Source organism: Peromyscus leucopus, chromosome 12 (assembly GCF_004664715.2).
Source record: "Peromyscus leucopus breed LL Stock chromosome 12, UCI_PerLeu_2.1, whole genome shotgun sequence".
In the NCBI taxonomy this organism is placed as follows: Eukaryota; Metazoa; Chordata; class Mammalia; order Rodentia; family Cricetidae; genus Peromyscus; species Peromyscus leucopus.
The window spans coordinates 40,674,242-40,692,970 of NC_051073.1; the positions used below are offsets into that span (position 1 = coordinate 40,674,242).

The window sequence follows — 18,729 nt, forward strand, 5'->3', positions numbered from 1 at the left end:
ACAACACGAAAGATCTGTAGCTAAAGAAATGCTCCACAGAGATGCAGTCCACACTCTCTGCCGTCTCGGGCCACTCAACATCCCTCTGTTGTGAGGTTTGGATGTTAACTCCCCCAGGTGGTGATACTGACTGTCAGACCCAGAGAAGGTGAGGACCCCGGGATTATGAGAATGTTTAGAAATCAAAGGACTGAAACCACACCAACTCCCAAATAAAAATTCTGGCAAAAAAAAATAACTAAAATGTCCAATTAAGAAGTGTCTATTCAGACATTTTGAAGAGTAATAACACACCCTCTAATTGAATATCTTAAATCCATTTCTAAAATTTGTGATTTATCATGCATAAATGTCAACCAATATTTATAAGGCAGATTTTTTTTATGCTTTTCAAGTTTATCATGAAATTAACAGACACAATTACTGAGGAGAAATATTTAATTTGCTAACCAAAACACACAGCACCTTTCTCCATCTGCCTGGTAGCAGCCTCCACTGAAAACTCAGCATAAATATAAAAGTCACTTTCTCATTCCAAACCTCCCTAAGAATGATTTTTAAAACACATCTACCTCATTAATCCCTTCCCACTACAGTTCTTTATTTAAACTGCTAGGACACTTGATTTTTATACACTGTGCTTCTCACGTGGCGCCCTCAGCCAGGGCCACTTACATACTTGTCTAAGCCTCTATTTCAGTGGGTCTCAACCTTTCTAATGCTACGACCCATTAACACAGTCCCTCATGTTGTGGTGACCCCCCCACACACAAAATTATTTTTTGTTGCTACTTCACACCTGTATTTTTGCTTTTGTTATGAATCATCACATAAATATCTGATATTCCATGATGGTCTTAGGTGACCCTTGTGAAATGATTGTTCAACCCCCAGGTTGAGAACTGCTGCTCTCTTTCTGTCCGGGTGACACCTACATCTGGATCCAGCCGCCTTGTCAGAGTGTGCTACACAAATTCGTTCTCTGAGCAGCTGCTTCTGCTGCCTTATGCCATCTTAAAAATAAATCATGACCACTCAAGCAGAAAAGCTCTTGCTTTAATAACTCCATCGTGTAAACACACTCGTGATGGAAATCCAAGTTGAGACTCCTTTACATAGCAGAGTGTGGAATGCATTCTCCCCAGAGCTAAAGGTTTAAAATTTATATGGCAATGACAGCAAGAACTGACAAAGCTCTCCACAGCTCATTTTGTAAGTCAGTATCCAAGACTGCTGTGTAAGTTCCAGATTAACTGTAAAAGGAGAGCATTGGATCTTTCAGTATGTGCCACCATCCTTGCTTAGGGAACCACTTTGATTTTAGTGAAACAGAGAGAAGACTCCTCCTACCAAAGAGCCTCCTATTCTTTAGAAATACACCATAAAGTCTCCTGAGACGCAAACAGAAGTCAGTGTCCAAAAACCGCCCCCCCCCCCCAACTAGGAATGCTTGGCACATTGCAGAAAGCTCTTTCTGGTCTTGCAACCCAAGAACTGAGACGTTCCAAACAAGCAGGGTTCTTAGAAGATAGAACCCATTGTTGCCTTCAGCTGAAAAGCTACTATTCAGGGCATCAGGATTTCACTCAACTTTGGTACTGGAAAGTATGTTGTAATACAGACAAGGGACCCTCACTCCCTCCCATGGCTATAATTCTGTTTTCTGTGTGATGGTCATGAACATAATATCCACCACATAGCTCAGAGCAATGCTATGATAATACCAAAGGGCCCAGTTGTGCTGAGGTCATCTGGTTGTGTTTTCATACTTTCCATGGAAAAATTGCATTAGACGCTAACATAGAAATCAGAACTTCTTGAACCAAAGAGCTGCATAAATCAATTTTCCAGCATTATTTTTAGAACACTACAAATGAGGATCAGAGAAATTATCACATTTGGTGTCACTTCTAGAATGAGAGATATTTTAAGTTTCAAAGAAATTAGTTGTGTTTTACTGAGTTAAAAGGAAATGAAATAATCCACAAATTTCTATTTTGGTATATAAAACCACAAAGGGAAAATATAACACTAATTAAGTGGGATAAATCTATCATCTTGGAGGATTTTAGAAATATTCCATTAAAAGAATATTTCATGCTCCAGGCATAGAGAATCACTTATGGAAGAGAGCTTTGGTGCTCTCTGACTGATTTTAATCTGTGCTTTTAAGTTGGTCTAATTATTTTTCACCCCCCTACTTCATATTTATTAGTAATGGGAATATATTTTAGTGTTAGTAATCAATGATTGATAGGCATAATACTATGATCTGAAACACAAGGAAAAATCCAGTAACACCAAATTGAAAGTCACTTTTTCAAAGAACTCCTAAGTTGAGCTTGAGGACCTTTTCCCAAAACATCCTGAGAACTGTGTATGCAATCAACCAACCAACAGTAGCCGCAACAGCATCCCAAGTGCTGGCCCTAGATGGCATCTTAATCTGAGCTCAGATCTACTAACTCAAGGGCCAGCTACTCACAGCCAAAATAGCCATAGAACTCACACAGCCTGTGAGATACTTGGCATTTTCCAAATGAATCAGAACAAACAGCTACTGGCAGTCTACCGCGGAGCCAGAGCGCTGGCTTCCCCACAGGAATATGAAGGTAACACAAATGGTGTTGAGTAGGTTCAGGACTTTAAGAACGTTCACATTTGTCCTTGGACTTGTAGTTCTTTCTGGTGATGGGAAGGAAAACACTTTAATTCAATGTTAGAGATAGTAAAATAATCTTCCAAGAAGGAACAGGGTGACCTTTCAAAACCCTGCCATATTTAGTAGTTGCTCTCAAAGTATGCACTGAGGAAAAGCTGAAGGAAAGAATATCTACACCATCACAAAAATGTAGGTTAGAAAAACATTTACATCACAAATGTAAGTGCATCAAGTCCCTTTGCTGAGCAAGCACGAGCATACTATTAGCCAATGGAAATCACCCCCCCAAGTTGATAAATTACATGAACCCCCTCAGGCTGCAATAGCTGTTCCCCCTGCCATTTTCTCCATCTGAATACTACAAGTATTTTAAGACTCGTGGCTTCAACTCAGTCTTTCTTGGAACTTCTACACAAGTACTACAGGCTGAAGTTTTATGATCTTCTGCTTTACTTTCATTCTTATTACTCTCTGGGATATAAGAAACTTGAAGACCAGGAAAACATCCTCTTCATATCAGCTTGCTCAATGGCAAAACTGAAAGTGTGGTAGGCACTGGTCCATCAGAAACTTCGAAGTGGATGCATACCCAGCATATGATAGTTATCTTATATTGTGAGCTGTTGGGGCAGGACCTGTTCCCCAGCCCATCCCCAAATCCAAGAACATTCTATTGGAGACCCCTGTGTGCGCTTTTGTATTACTGTTAGCTATTTCAAGTTTTATAAAGAAACTGTCCTACAGAAAAATGTAATTTTCTTTTTACTATAGAGAGGTGAGCATGATCTATTTGGATTTAAGTAACCTGAAAAGTTAAAGAGATGTTGATTTACCAGGTTTGATTATTGGCGGTGGCTTAGGTCTGAAGCGTCGTTTAGATGTGGTGGGGATAGACGTAGTTTGCTGGGGAGCTGAAAGAAGAGTTAATAGAGCGTTGGTGAATATTTCTCAAAGGTCAGCCACATTGAGCCTGTAAACATAAACACATGACCCTATGGAATGCAAGAATGACTGCATGCTTGCCTTAGATTCCTGGGTGCCCACACAGGAATGCTTTCTACAGAGTACATACTCAATAAGTTTAAGTATTTGCTGGACTCAGAAGAACTACATTTCTATAGAGGAGAACTTAAGGTCATACTTGAGAAGAAATACTATTCGAGTAAATGGACTGAACATCCTGGAGTCCTTCCAGATAAGATAAGTTAAGAACCCAAAGAATAACATTAATAGCAGGGAAGAAGCCAATGAGACATTTTGGATTTATAGAATGGAAAATTCAGAATATCTTATCTTGTAGTTCATGTATACCTTTACCAGACACTAATGAACTTTATTATTTAAATAATTTATAAGACGTGAGCTCTTCCACACCTTTCTTTACCATATCCAGGATTTCAGGTACTACTTGATAATCGATTTGATCTACTATAGATTAAACACTATTACTGTGCTCACCAGAAAAGAATATACTTGAAATAATGATCACCTGTGCTTCTGCTATACTTTTCTAGTTGACAAAGTTGAAAGCAATTAAGAAAATTCCTCTTCAAAATATCAAGATTGTGCAAATTCCTTGAGGTCTATCATAAGGCTAACTATGAATAACTCAGCTCACTGGTAGATGTAGAATCTCATGGTAGAGAAGGAAGGGAAATGTTTATTAGTAAAAACATGCTCAAAGGCCAGTGTGACTGACTCTTTCCTGTCACTTTACCCATCTTTCAGAGGATACAACTACACCAAGGACATCAGTTACCAGCGGTTGTGGGCTGCACTTCAGGACTGGTGAAGATTTCCACCTTGTGAGGGTCAAATGATGCTTCACTTGGAGCTGGAAACACAAACACCCCATCCCACCAAACAATTTCAGTTAAAAAATGAGGTATTTTAGGAATTTCAACATGCTTTCAAGATGACATAATGGGCATGCTACAGGGATGAAAAACAGATGCGCATTGTCCTGCAGCTAGTGGATGACACTCTGATGTAGAGCAAGAAGAAAGTTAGAAGAGTGATAATTGCTCAGTACAGGCAGACTCAGTCCATGAAAATGAGGCAATGCAAGCCATAAGCACATGGTATGAGATGATGCAGATGACAAATATGTCCATGCAGTTTCTGAATATTTTCACAACACTAAGTTCGGAAATCCATTTTTTTTGGTAGTTATTTCAGTATGAGAGAAAGTGACAGATACATAAAATGGAATATAAGAGATGCCTGCATAAAAATATATCATTCATCTATGTTCAGAAATAGAGAAGAGATAAATGATTAGATGAAATGGGATGGAATGGTCATTTTTGAAGAATGGCATCCACATGGGTTATGGAGTTTTTAATGGAAAACAAAGCACAGATTTTTTTTTTTTGTTAAAAATATTACCCAGTGTTGCCCTTGGCTGTTCAGGAGTTCTAGAAGTTTTAGGTGGGACAGAGTCCAGAATAGGATCACTTGTTGCTGTTGGAATAAATGTCAACATTTATAAAAGCAATAGAAGTTCATAGGGATAAAATACAAAGTAAAGAAGTAATGTCTCCCAAAAAGGAAAATATCAGGGACACTTGAGGGATTCCTAGCCAAGGCTTTAAGCCAGTGATTCAATAGGAATTGAAGATGACCTCACTCCACAAAACACCCATCACTGGAATATCAGAACCCGTAAAACAGCTTTGCACATTCAGCTTATTTTCAATTCCTTTTCTTCTAGATTCTTCCCTTGTTTCATAACTACTAATTGAGCCTACCATGAGGCTTCAGTTTTATTACTTTTCTTACTTTCTACTTATCTTTACTTACCATACAAATAATGCTGATATAAGACTACACATACCAAAAAATAATTGCAGACACCTATCTATGTTTAACAGATACCCGTCTGACTTTGAATTCTGCAGTGCTTGGTTTAGTAGATGCTTGATAAACATTTGCTAAAAGGAGTTGCTGAACTCAAGTAAACCCACTGAGGATGCATTGGTAAGTAAATGTAAAACTTAGACACAACTGCTGTGACAAACAAACGCTGTCCCTGTTTTAGCATGGGGTTCTCATATCAGCAGTACAGCACTTAGTAAGCCCAAGAAGTCTTAGGTTCGGGAGGCTGCTGTGTGCACAGCAGTACACCCCCAGTCTTTGTGTTCTAGATGGAGATGCCCCTCCCCCAGTAGTTCAGACCAGATGTGTCTCTAAGGAACGCCAAATGCTCCTATACAGAGGAGAGATCCTAAAGCATCCTCATTTGAGAATCACTGTCTTACAGAACACCCTCTAGGAATACAAAATATATTTTTAGAATGATTCTGGACCCAAGAGTCAGATGCCATTACATTACTTTCCCCAAGTGGTGACCTGGTCTATCTGTACCCTTCCCTTGTGTGACAGAGTTTATTTACTGACAAAAATAAAGAAATAATCCCAAAGTGGGAAGTATGGACAGGAATATCTCCCTGACACAGATGGAGATAGCCACTACCCACTATGGAACCCTAGAGAGCACACTTCTTCATTTCGCAAAAACTAAAATGCAACCACTAGGTTTAAGAACATCTAGGATCCAAAGGTATCATTGAAAGGTTGGGTATACCTGTGTGGGGCTCTATTTCAGTCTCATCTGAAGTTGTTGAGCTTGAGATAACATCATGAGTTGCTTAAAAATAAAGGTAAGAGAAAAGACAGATTAATTTTGCTATGCTGTGCAGGATATTCCCGACATATTTCAGTGGTGGCCCAAGTACAGCAGTTTTACCAAGGTGCTAGAGTTTGGAGCTGTTGGCCTCCTCACTACTGAATTGCCAGTCACCACTGCTATCTTAGCTGTGGGACTTTAACATACTGTACTGATTGGTTTTGTATGTCAACTTGACACAAGCTGGAGTCATCAGAGAGGAAGGAGCCTCAGTTGAGGAAATGCTTCCATGAGATCCAGCTGTAAGACATTTTCTCAATTAATGATTGATAGGGGAGGCACCACCCAGTCCATTGTGGGTGGTGCCATCCCTAAGCTGGTGGTTCCAGGTTCCATCAGAAAGCAGGCTGAGCAAGCCATGGAGAGCAAGCCAGTAAATAGCACCCCTCCATAGCCTCTGCATCAGCTCCAGCCTCCAGGTTCCTGTCCTGTTTGAGGTTCCTGTTCTGACTTCCTCCAACAATGAACTATGATCTGGAGGTATAAGCCAAATAAACTTTTTCCTCCCCAACTTGCTTTTTGGTCATGGTGTTTCGTCGCAGTAATAGAAACCCTAACTAAGACACATATCATGCTGTGGCCCAGGTCCCCAGAGTTCTGTGAGTCGTGCCATTTATTTACAATGAAATCATGCCAGCTCTAAATCAAAGAGCTTCAACAAACACAAACACAAATCTGCTAGTCATATGGCAGCTAGGGCAGAAGCTTCTAGAGGAAGAAAGAGAAGGCACATTGAAGCTACTTGTAGAATCCATTGCTTACTCTTTCTGCTTAGTAAACAGTGCTGGCACAGTACCCAAGGAGCAAATGGTACTTAAGGATTCACATGGTCTCATGATTAACTTCTTCTACCTCGTTATCATCCCCGAGATACAGGTGAGATAGGCATTGCCACCACTTTGTAGATTTTCTAGATAATGAAGTTGAGGGTTTTACTATTATTATTGTTGTTATTATTATTGTTGTTGTTGTTATTAAAAAGGCTGGTTATGGTAGCAAAGTCGAGGTTTACAGCAGTAAGGACAACTGCCAGTGCTCACATGGTGTGTGTGGGGGGAACTGTTGACTTAGTGCATTTTTCACCTTAATATCCTGGCTAAGAACATCAGGACTAAGTCCAGTGCACTCATGGCACCACCCCTCTTGGTTTTATTTAGTGACAACTTTCTGTGTTCCTTCATAGAGCCATGACCCCTTCTACAAGGTAGGTAGGTAGATTTGAAGGTAGATTTTTGTATTCAGTATAAAAGGAAGAAAGTGGGATGAACTCAAACATAACTTTCAAGGTAGGGATAAATTTCATGTTCACATAAAAAATGAACTTGCAAGTAAAAATAGTACTAAAAATCTTCTCTTTGAGCACAAAGAACTGTTGCTGTAGGAGTAAGAGGTAGAGAAAGCAGAAACTAGAGGTGGACACTGCTTATTTTGGGCATTCAAATTCATTTACAGAAAATATAATAAAATGGAGGTAACACACAGGAGGATTACTCATTTGGTTATGTATAACCCAATGACAGTTTCATGACATGGAATCAGTGCTAGCTGAAGCCATAACATGGTATTAGATGGTGAGACAGAGTCTCAAAGAAGAGAACAGCTCATGTTATCCCACAAGAGACAGGGCATGCATGTCACTTGTGAAGGTATAACTACAAAGTTCTCAAAAATAGGATATCCTGTGCTAAAATAGGAACATATTGTGAGAATTTTCTTATATGATCATCTAATGTTTTAATGTAAAGTTAGCCTAGTTGTGATTTTAAAGAGTCAGGTGGGAATGACTAATCTTTTAAAGAACAAAAATGCTGCCAGTTTCTAACCCTTAGCCTGTCACGGATCTAGCAATACCAGCTCTGTCCACCTCTAAGTCAGTCAGGAGAGGTTATCGACTTTTTTGTATTCCTCTCTTCATATGAAATTATGAATTAATATCTTGACTTTTTTTTCATGCCTCTGAAGAATGCCATGGCTGCATTTATGTTAACTCCCAAATCTCCTTTCTTTCTAGCAATGTGACATCATTTTTTCCTGCAGTCTGTATTTTTGTTCCAACTGGCATTTATTAATTAACCCTATTTCCCATATTTACACTTTGAGGTTCAAAGCCAGGCTGACACCTTCCCTAAGTTATTACTACAGGCATTCGTAGGGGATAGAATGCTTTAGCATCCTCCAGCAATTATGGTTCATGTCTATACATTCCCATTAGGAATCTCTTACTTGCAAATATTTTTCTTGAAATCCTTGGGATTCAAATGACACCTTTGTCACATAGTTGGTCCCTATATTTCTATTTCCATACTTTTTGAAAGTTGAGTGCTTAAAAAAAAAAAAAAAGAAACTTAAAAAAAATCACTCCCTAGAAGTTTTATGCTGTTTGGACAGCTTTGATACGCGACCACTTCAACTTCCTGCAAATGTCAGTCTTTTGACTCTGAAGTGATAAGAGGTCAGAGGAGGGGACGGCGCTGAAGGGGAGTTCTCTGAAAAACTCTTAAAATCACTAAGAGTTCTTGGTTGCCTTACAAAAACTTGGGCATCTAAAAGTTCTTTACAAAACTTTGTGTTTAAGCCTCAGTAGATTTCACTAAATCGTTCAAGCCTGTTTCTAACAAACTATTCTAGGTAAGAAATGGGCAAACAGCCCCAAGAGTTGGGTGTGAGTGCTACTGTTTTTCAGACTGTCTGTATGCCACCAGGCCTTGCTGCTAATCACCATCTTTAGTGGATAAAATGCTAACGCTATTTGAAACTAGGCAGTAGCTTTGGTCTTTAATTCATAGAGTCTACATGAGACCTGAGTTGAAGGAGAAAATTAATTTGACAGGTAAAATGGGTAGCATAATTCAGAGCTTTAAGAAGCAAAAATAATGAGTAGCAATTATACAAAATTTACCTTCAGATATTCCAGAAATATATATATATATATATATATATATATATATATATATATATATATATATATATATACTTGTAAGACCATTTGTTAATTATATTTTATTTGCTCCATGTTTTTACTTTGAAAAACTAATTATGTACAAATACCAACATAAAAATGCCCTGGTCGAGTCAGGTGATAGTACACAAAGAACTTCAAATAAGCAACATTTTACTTTGCTCAGATTTCTTGAATATCAGTAGCCATATGAAAGATTTTCCTTTTTAAACATAATTTTTTGGATAACAGATTTTATTAGGGAGAGATTCTGTTGTAGCAATCTTGTCCTACACGGTTTATATGCTCTAGATCCTAGTACATGGTAGATTCACAGTAGAATTAATCTAAAAAATGCTGACATCAACAGATTAATTTGGAAGATGGGTAGTTTAAGGTTTTAAAAAGAATAATGACTTCCTAGCTTAGATGCAGGAGTGGAAGAAGAAACATGCCCTTTTCTTATTTAATAATACAGAAATGTGTGTACCTAAATATCTACTACGCAGTCTTGCTACTGGTTTGTAGGATCATGCAACAGAATTCTAACAGCCACATGCAGAAGCAGTGAAGAGACAGGACACACAGCTAGGCAAGCACCACAGAGTCTCTGTACTATTTAAATACAAATAATACTTTCTTCAGTTAATGGAAAAATAAACCACCACTCTGGTTGACCCTGAAATTTGTGAAATAAAAATGAGAGTTTTGAGCCTATAATCCTCTAAGAGGCCACAGTGAAAATGAAAATCATCTGCTATGCTTGAATCTATTTTCTTGCCTTTGAAGCATCAACACTACTTGTTCCTACGTTTCGTCCTCTCTAGGGTTTAATTAGGTTGGGTGAGCCAGATCTGGGCTAATCAACACCTCGCCGCGCAGGCAGTAAGGTCCAAAGACAGAGTTTATCTCTTTTCAACAAAGATCTCTAAGCGAATCAACCATGGTATAAACATTCCAACTGATACACCCCTCCTTGTGCAAGCTGAACTATGTAGTTCACAGAGCCTAACCATGTGACACAAGATGCTATAATTCTACAAAGTGCTGAAAGAATTCAACACTGAAAATGGTGAGGGCTGACCTCTTAAAGATCCAGAGTGGAGTACAATGAAAAGATCAAGGCTGACCATACTCCATCCTGACACTGTCAAGGCAAGTCTCTAAAAAACAATGAGGTCTTTGTAATAAGTCTCAATATATTGGGGGTAAAGGGTTCAGTTGTTTGGACATCTTGGGCAAGGACAAGCAGAAGGGTCTTCTACTGCTGAACTCAAATGCATTGAATCATTCTGGGTTTGTGTCCATTTTCTTCCTTTGATTCTGAACCTTCATGGTTCTAAATAATAGTCTTTTATGGAACATTAAAATAAATAAGAGCCTTCATACTGAGGCACTATTGAGCAAGAAGCGGAAAGTTCCTATCTATGAACTTTGCATCATGTTAGGATGTTCGACATTATGCACATGCCTGCTTGTGGGGTTTATGCTGCGTTCCCATCTCTGTTGCTCATGGAAAACATGGAAGTTTGACCTGAACATCATTTTATTTACTGAGTCTATGCAAATCCTCAGGGCACTTATAGAGTAATTCATGTTACCACATTCACTGAATAGAGAAGAACATGCAATTCTCTGTTGTGAAACCCTGTTCCCCCAATTCCAAAGCATGCTGCATGGCCATTGTTTTGCTTTTCAACTGCAGTGATTCACTGGAGTGAGTGTGAAAGAAATTGGTGAGTCTAACTATTTGCTTGTCTACCCATCCCACATGTAAGTCCTTCATGCATCTCCTTACTACAAAAGGAACTAATCATGCCAAAGGACTTCAGAAATGTGCATATGGCATTAGGTTCATAGGCCTTTGAGTTGTGTAGAGAAAGTTGATGCAGAAATTATGTAGTTCTAAGGGAGAAAGGATCCAACAGCATGTGGATCCCCTGAACACAAATGCCTAGTCTATCTGGTGGTAGAAGGTACCGCGAGCTTCCCTAGAACCCTTGCTGGGGTGACTTTGGGGTGATAGCAGACTGGTCAACATCCAACAGAACAAAGGGCTAACTCTCTTGCATCACTAGAAAGACAAATTTCACCCTGAGTAACTGTCACAAGCCCTAAAATATTTCTAAGATCTGGCCAGTTTCCTCTAAGCACAGAATTTATGAGTAATTTTACATCCTGGTATGCGATTATAGAGCACATTTTTATGATTTCCTTTTATATACTTTATGGAAAATTAAATTTGCCCAGGAACTCCAGCTCAATCAACCCTAGTTAGCATACTTTACAGAAGGCTATATAAAATGCAATTCCAGATAATAAAATCACAACAGGCAACACTGGTGAAAGATTAGGGGAAACAGGCTGAGAAGGGGGAAGAGTGTATTAAATGACTATGGATCTCATGTTTCTCGCAATGCTCCAAACCTCAAATATCCTCTTCCTTCATTGCCAAGAGCTATTGAAATAATTCAAGTTTCCATAACCATGCAAGCTAGAATTCTCAATTGTCCTTTATATCTCAAAAACTGGTATGGAAGTCTTTAGGAGAATATTCATTCTGCAGTTTTGATACAGAGTGTAAAGGTGTCAAAATTTCCAGTAAATTCCAAAGCAAAACAAATCTTACAAAAAGAAACATTGTACCACATTTAGTGACTAATTAAGCAGCTAGGAGTTGGCATGTGGCTTTCCACTGCTGAATGTCAGTCATCTCAAAGGATATTAATAGTAAATGAGGCTGTTTTGCCATGAAAACAGATCAAGACAAAAATCAAAATTATCCTGTATTCACATAGAATACAGGCAAAACACAGCCAACTTTACCCTCCCCACATGCTAGTTTGTGCGACTTTACAATTAGAGCTTCGTCTCCATTCTGCACATCTCACCATCTAATTAAAAGCTGTGAAGATGCTCATTCACAGATGGCCTCACTTTCTGAATGTATTCAACCAGGAGAAGCAAAGCTTTACTTCCTTGGACCCCCATGACAATCATTTAACACAAGACAGAAACCGACCCCTTTCTAGCATCTTCTAAGAAATCCTCTGTCCCTCACAGTCTGTGTTCTCCATGTTTGTAATAATTAAACAAGGGAGCTAGCTACCCAAGTAACTGGGAAACAATGGTATATGTTAAAACTTAATAGAACGCAGCTTAGTACATGCACGAATATACCTCAAATTTAAAAAATAGGAAAGGTTCAAGTAAATGGAAGCCATGAACATATCAACTACTGAAGAATACAAATATGTCAGCTCCTGAATGTATAAACACTTGAGATCACAAATAACCTATTTTTTAATTTTAATTTGAAATTTAATATAAATTGGGATGGTCCAATGGAATATTTAAACTAATCCTTAGAAAGATGCATTCTTGCACATTAGCAGAAACGTATCATGAGCTGCCATCAAGTACACTGATGATTAGTAATAGAACCTATATAAGTAAAGGCAGAAGATGTTTAATACTTTTTTTTAATGGAATGCAGTTACCAGTTGGAGGCTGTACAAGTTTGGAATCTCCAGATGTTTTAACTCCAGGTGCCACCCACTGATCTTCACTTGAAACTATATTAGAGAGAAACAGAAGGTGCTGAATGTTTCATGGCAGATATAGGTAAGTGGCTAGAAAAACACCTGTACAGCAAAGCTCATATGGACCCAATCAAGAGTCATCATATACTTAGAAGTCAATGTGCATCCATTTAGACAGCAACCAACCAGCTAGACTATGTAGAATTAACAGAAACGACTTTCAATGAAGCTGTAGGAAATCTAACCAAGTAATATTTTTATTTTCCCTTTCAAGCAACCAACTACTGATTTCCCTGTGTTGACCAAGTGCATTGTTGCATTCAGCTTCACAGAGAAGGGACTCTGTACATGTGTTCTACAGAACTGCACAGTCAGCACCCACTCTGTGTGATGCTGGTGATCAACCCCATGCCCTCATACGTGCCAGGCAAGGGTCCTGTCACTGAGTTACATCCTCAGCCTACCATGCGTATTCTTCACACCATATACAAAGTACTCTTATTTACCCAAGGTACCCCCTGGTTTCTCCAAAGGGAAGGCTGTTTCTGCCTCAGGAAACTCTGGAAACCTTTTTGGAGCTGGAGTGAAACACACAGGATAGTTAGGACAAGTGCATGGAACAGGACGAAAACGGTTTTAACATGTTCAAAGTTGTGGAAACAACAAACACAAGGTAAAAATCACTGCATGTCAAGAAATGCAGTGGTATTTTTTAGTTCTATTTCAATGAAAGGTAATTTTTTTTTGACATCATGTAGCCCAGATTGTCTTGGATTTCACAATACTCCCTGGCTGTGTTTTTTATGTTCACTTATTACAGCATGGGCCACCATGCTCAGTGTAAAATTCCCTTTTTGGCATTTTATAATCAAGCCACTAAGCGAGTTATTATTTGGACTTTTCTATCTATACTTACTAGTTTCTTGAATTTTCTAACTATATTCATTATTGTGGTCTTTAGGTATATTTCATTTATTTCAAACAAAGCACCAAGCACATTGAATTAGAAAGTGTCTGCACAAGAACTTTAAAAATCATAAGGCAACTATACAACTCTATGCATATGTTTCTTCAGTTTTCAACACTTCCTTCATAAATTCCAACAATCCTAGGAATCTATAGAAATAGCTAATATGTCCTATCTATCAAGATAAAGCTGCAAGTGAATAAAAACATGGAAGAAAAAAACAGAAGAGACCAATGCGTTCAGTCACATATGATTCTGAGTGAAAAGAATAAAATAAAACAACAACCACCACCCATGACCACCACCAAGAAAAATGACTAGTGGCATTGCCACAGGGAAGGCCTCTTCAGGACCCTAAATGATGACAGTTGTTTAAAAATCACATTTAAGAGTTTGGGTGTTTAGAGTTCATTTTTCTGCATTATCTGTCACTCGTTTCTTGTAAGGAGATTGCTTTGAATATAGTCGCCACCAAGGATTTCTATTAGCCATGCATAACATTCCCAAAGTAACATTCATTGACGCTTCAGTGTTCAGTGACTTTTACCTAGAGTGCTCAAAGGCAATTCAAACTCAGGCATTAGAACTGAATGGGCTGTTTCTGGGGTCTTCTCATTGAGGGCTGCAATAAAGAAGACGACGGTTAGCAACAGGATGGTTTGGCATAACCCTCTCCAGGCTCAGAATGCTTCATAGCAGGCTCGCGTGCAATGATGAGCCATCCATGCCTTTGCCAGCATCCAGCCTGGGAGAGAGCTGGCTCTCCCAGGAAAAGCAACATAGCTGTTAAAATGGAAGGTGCTTTTTAGGTCATCCTCACACATGCACAACAAGACACATGCCGTTCCTTTTCTTCAAGGAAAGAGAACAAACAAGAAAAGCACGATACATTCTTTTGGGCGAAATAGCAGTTAGAAACAGCAGTTAAGATGAGCAACTGAAATTCTCATTAAACAGCATGTCTCTTGGCGACTCTTCCCGAATTTAGTTGGCACAAGACTTCCCATAGCTGACCTGAACAGAAATCCCAGAGAGAGAGAGTCAAGATTTCCAGCAGCTTTGACACCCAACCCACAAGAGGGGACAAAGGGGACATGCAGTTAGTGTGTCATCCACAGCTGCCTGTCTGGTTGGTCACCCAGTCTCAAGGCATGCTGCTGACTCTTCAGAAGAACTTGTCCCAGAAACAGGAAGGTGAATTCCCAGAAAAAGAAAAGAACAGAGAAGGAGGGGGGAGGCACATGGCGGGATAAAGTGATTCTTTAACCTGTGAATGCTGGGAGTTGTCACTATGGCTGCTGTGTTATTTTAAGGGAGAAAACAGTTTTCAGTATTACCCAGTGCTGGCTCTGAGGTGTCTACCACGCTAGACATTGTGGGTTTAATGCTTCTTGAAACTGTTTCCGGAGTCACTGCAGAGTAAAGCATAGAAACAACTTTATGAGCTGGGAGATAATAAAATAAGGAAGCAACACAGGCATGAGACACCTTCTGTTGGCAGCCTCTATTTTTCAGGTTTCTAGGGTGAAGCTATTGCCCCAGATGCCTCTTCCTCCCTGATCCTTTCCACTTTGGGTTACTTTCTAAGTGTCCCGCGGAAGCATACCCAACTCCTCTCTATGAAATCATTTTTCACGGCAATCCGAATGTTTCGTCTTCCCTTTTCGTTATCTCCACAGTTTAGTGTGGTGCCTATAGGAAGTAGGCTTACCGTGATATAAGTGAATTAATGAGCAAGCAGAAAAAAGGGGGGGGTAGGGTGAAACAACTATCCTATTACTAGATTTCCTCTAAACACCACAAGTTACCAGCAGAGCTTGGATCCAGGCTGAAATTGTGATGGGTTTTCAAACGTTCAACCCCAGGGTGGGTTGTGTCAGCTGCTCCATTAAAGGCAGTGAAGACTTTGGGTAGAAGATTTGGAGAACTATAAACTATGATCACTGAGATTTAAAAAATTCTACAAAACTGAAGAATTTTGCAGCAAGGACACATACTAACAACACTGAATAATATGTGGTGGGGATTGCCCAAGCATTTCTGAAGTGGAAAATCCTGAGGCGATCTTGGCAGCAAGTTGGGCAATCTGTAGACTCACACCAGACATTGTGCCGAGAGAAGAAAGTGTCACTTGGAAAGCTGGGTTGAATGTTTGACACAGAAATGGACTCATTTGGCCACTGGACATGCTCGCACTTTTCTCTGTATTAACTGATCACATCAAAGTTACAAAAAAAATTTTTTTTTCACTCAACTGGATGTTGCTAGTAGCTCAAATGGTTTCTACCTGTCTTCTAAAGGCCCATTCTTCATTAAGGCATGATAATACTCACTCTGTCAATAGGGTCTAGCTCAGTCTGCTTCTTCAAGTTGTTTTGTTACTGTACCAACCCTGTCCCCTCTTGACCAAATACGAGTCCCCAAATTCAGTACAAATAGAACACCACAAACACCTCAAGTTATAGAAATTTTATGAATTAAAACGTTCACTTTTGATGGGAGTGTTTTAACTGATGGTGAGCTGCAGGGAATACTTGCCCCTTGTCTGTTTCATCCAGGCCTGGACAAGGTGGCACCACACTGGCAAAAATTCAGTACTTCCAAGACTGATGTCTCCCCAGGGAATTAGGCTGGGTAGATTTATTTGGAGAACAGATGTTGTGTGTTTGGTAGTAACAATAATACACTATGGAGACACTGTTTACCACATGTTTCTTTAGGGATATTTTTGAACCAAATTACTACATAGTCTCCATCTTAGGGGTATTAATCTTCAGGGACATTTCAAAGCATTTTCATCACCATCAAGTTATGGATTTATGAGGACTATAAGGCATTTTGCTATGCCAATCACTGTGAAGGCAGCTAGGCAATGAAAAACGGTCTGCACTGTTCATCCAAGCAGAAAGGCTATGAAACATGCCATTACCCTTACTGTAAATGGCCTCAGTATTAATGGCACCTCCAGTCATAGTCAAACCCCACACCTTCCTTCCATGCTACATAGCATGTCCATCATCCAGTCACTCGATTTTCATCTGTTCTTTTCCCAAGTATAAAGCCCTAGAATCTCCTATGGTTTTATGCTTATGATCAAAATGGATTTCTTGTTATTTGCTTTAAAAAATAGGTTTGTAGCTCATTCACTATTTGAAACAATGCTACTTGCTTTCTCACAGCATCCTAGGGATCTCATTACCTGTTACTGGCTGGGATGCAACTTTTTCAACCTCTGGTGTTTTAGATTCTGCTGGTAATGCCAATGTTTCATTCTTAGCTAAAAAAATAAAAATAAAAACTTTATTTCTTTGTAGCACACTGTCCAAAATTACTTATTTCAAACATAGTCCACCACAATTTTTTTAAAGATTTATTTTGTTATTTTATATGTATGAGTATTTGCCTGCCTGTATATATGTGTACCATGTGTGTCTGGTGCCCACTGAGGTCTGAAAAAAGACTGGAGATGGTTGTTAGCTGGGTGCTGGGAACCAAACCATGGTCTTCTGTAGCTAGAGTTTTCCTACTTTGCCCACAGTTGGGACAAATCTTTGTCACCTGCCAGTCCCACAGCCGCTCAGACCCAACCAAGTAAACACAGAGACTTATATTGCTTACAAACTGTATGGCCGTGGCAGGCTTCTTGCTAACTGTTCTTATAGCTTAAATTAATCCATTTCTATAAATCTATACCTTGCCATGTGGCTTGTGGCTTACTGGCGCCTTCACATGCGGCTTGTCATGGCGGCGGCTGGCAGTGACTCCTTCCGCCTTCCTGTTCTTTCTTTTCTCCTCTCTGTTAGTCCCGCCTATACTTCCTGCCTAGCCACTGGCCAATCAGTGTTTTATTTATTTACCAATCAGAGTAATTTGACATACAGACCATCCCATAGCAGTCTTCTGAGAGTAGCAACAAGGGCTCTTAACCTCTGAGCCAACTCTCCAGTCCCTCAACAACAACAAAATACCTACACGCATCTCTTCCTGCCAGCCAGGCAACTTTACTGTACATTCCTCCTGAGGGCTGGTATGAATAGAAGACAGACTTTGAAATTCTTCTCTGTTTATCATGGACATTCTTTAAGATCTTAGTTGGTACAGGATGACAAAATCACAACAGAATACTTGAATAAATCTCATGATTCGATTTAAAGTTTCTGTAAGGCATAGTTGGACTGCAAATGTTCCTTGATTTTTATTCAAGCTAATTTTATAAAATTCAATAGGGATTTTCCATTATTACAGATTATTAAAAAAATCTAGCAGGTTATGACACTGAAAATTTTGAAACACACAAATAAGAGACACAGGAAAGTAAGCTTTTGGATAAGTTTGCAGCAGAACAAACTGACAATGGATTTTATTAGAGACACATGTTAGCACATATCTTCTCTTCTGGTCTCTGGGAATCTGGTGTAAAAATTGACTTTTCCCTCTTTACACGACTTTTGGGAAACCATTCTTCTAAAACTTAGGTGTTTTTCATAAAGAACACTTCTCAATCAGAATTGCCCAACCTTTGGGAAAGACAGTCTCTCAATTTTCAACTGGAAATATCCCAGCCCTTTCCCAAAATTCCCTGGTACACACTTATCCCCAGCTGAACACTGAGCCAGTCTGTGTTCTCAAATCTTGTTGAGAATGTAAATTTTGTAACCAGCTATAGCCGGCATCACTCTGGTAGAAGCCATATCCTTCTTTCCACTTAGTGTGGACACAAACTATATTTACCTCTTACAGACTTAAAAGCTATTAGAAAGCAGGCATATATCAACTTTAGGTGTATACATTCCTGGGGCCAAGGTGCAGTATGCTGACCACCACTGTCAAGCCAGCGTCTATGGCTGCCCAGCATGCTTATGACAGAGACAGTCAACAACACTGCTCAGATCTAGTTACAAGGGCACGAAGAGTAAGAACTCTTTCTGTAAT

General features: G+C 39.3%; 1 protein-coding gene across 26 annotated transcripts in view; it reads right to left on the minus strand.

The window, feature by feature from the left end:
- LOC114691931 (ABI family member 3 binding protein) overlaps window positions 1-18,729 on the minus strand; it is a 211,628-nt gene that overhangs the window by 82,297 nt on the left and 110,602 nt on the right. For 25 of the 26 annotated variants that reach the window (XM_037209689.1, XM_037209698.1, XM_037209695.1 and 22 more), the window contains exons 10-18: window positions 16,997-17,074; window positions 15,135-15,209; window positions 14,345-14,419; window positions 13,337-13,408; window positions 12,789-12,863; window positions 6,249-6,311; window positions 5,051-5,125; window positions 4,422-4,496; window positions 3,496-3,573 (exon numbers count right to left, since the gene is read on the minus strand). In XM_037209689.1, coding sequence (XP_037065584.1) covers window positions 3,496-3,573; window positions 4,422-4,496; window positions 5,051-5,125; window positions 6,249-6,311; window positions 12,789-12,863; window positions 13,337-13,408; window positions 14,345-14,419; window positions 15,135-15,209; window positions 16,997-17,074 — 666 coding nt within the window. The remainder of the gene's footprint in view (window positions 1-3,495; window positions 3,574-4,421; window positions 4,497-5,050; window positions 5,126-6,248; window positions 6,312-12,788; window positions 12,864-13,336; window positions 13,409-14,344; window positions 14,420-15,134; window positions 15,210-16,996; window positions 17,075-18,729) is intronic. The other variant, XM_037209706.1, reaches the window with a different exon arrangement.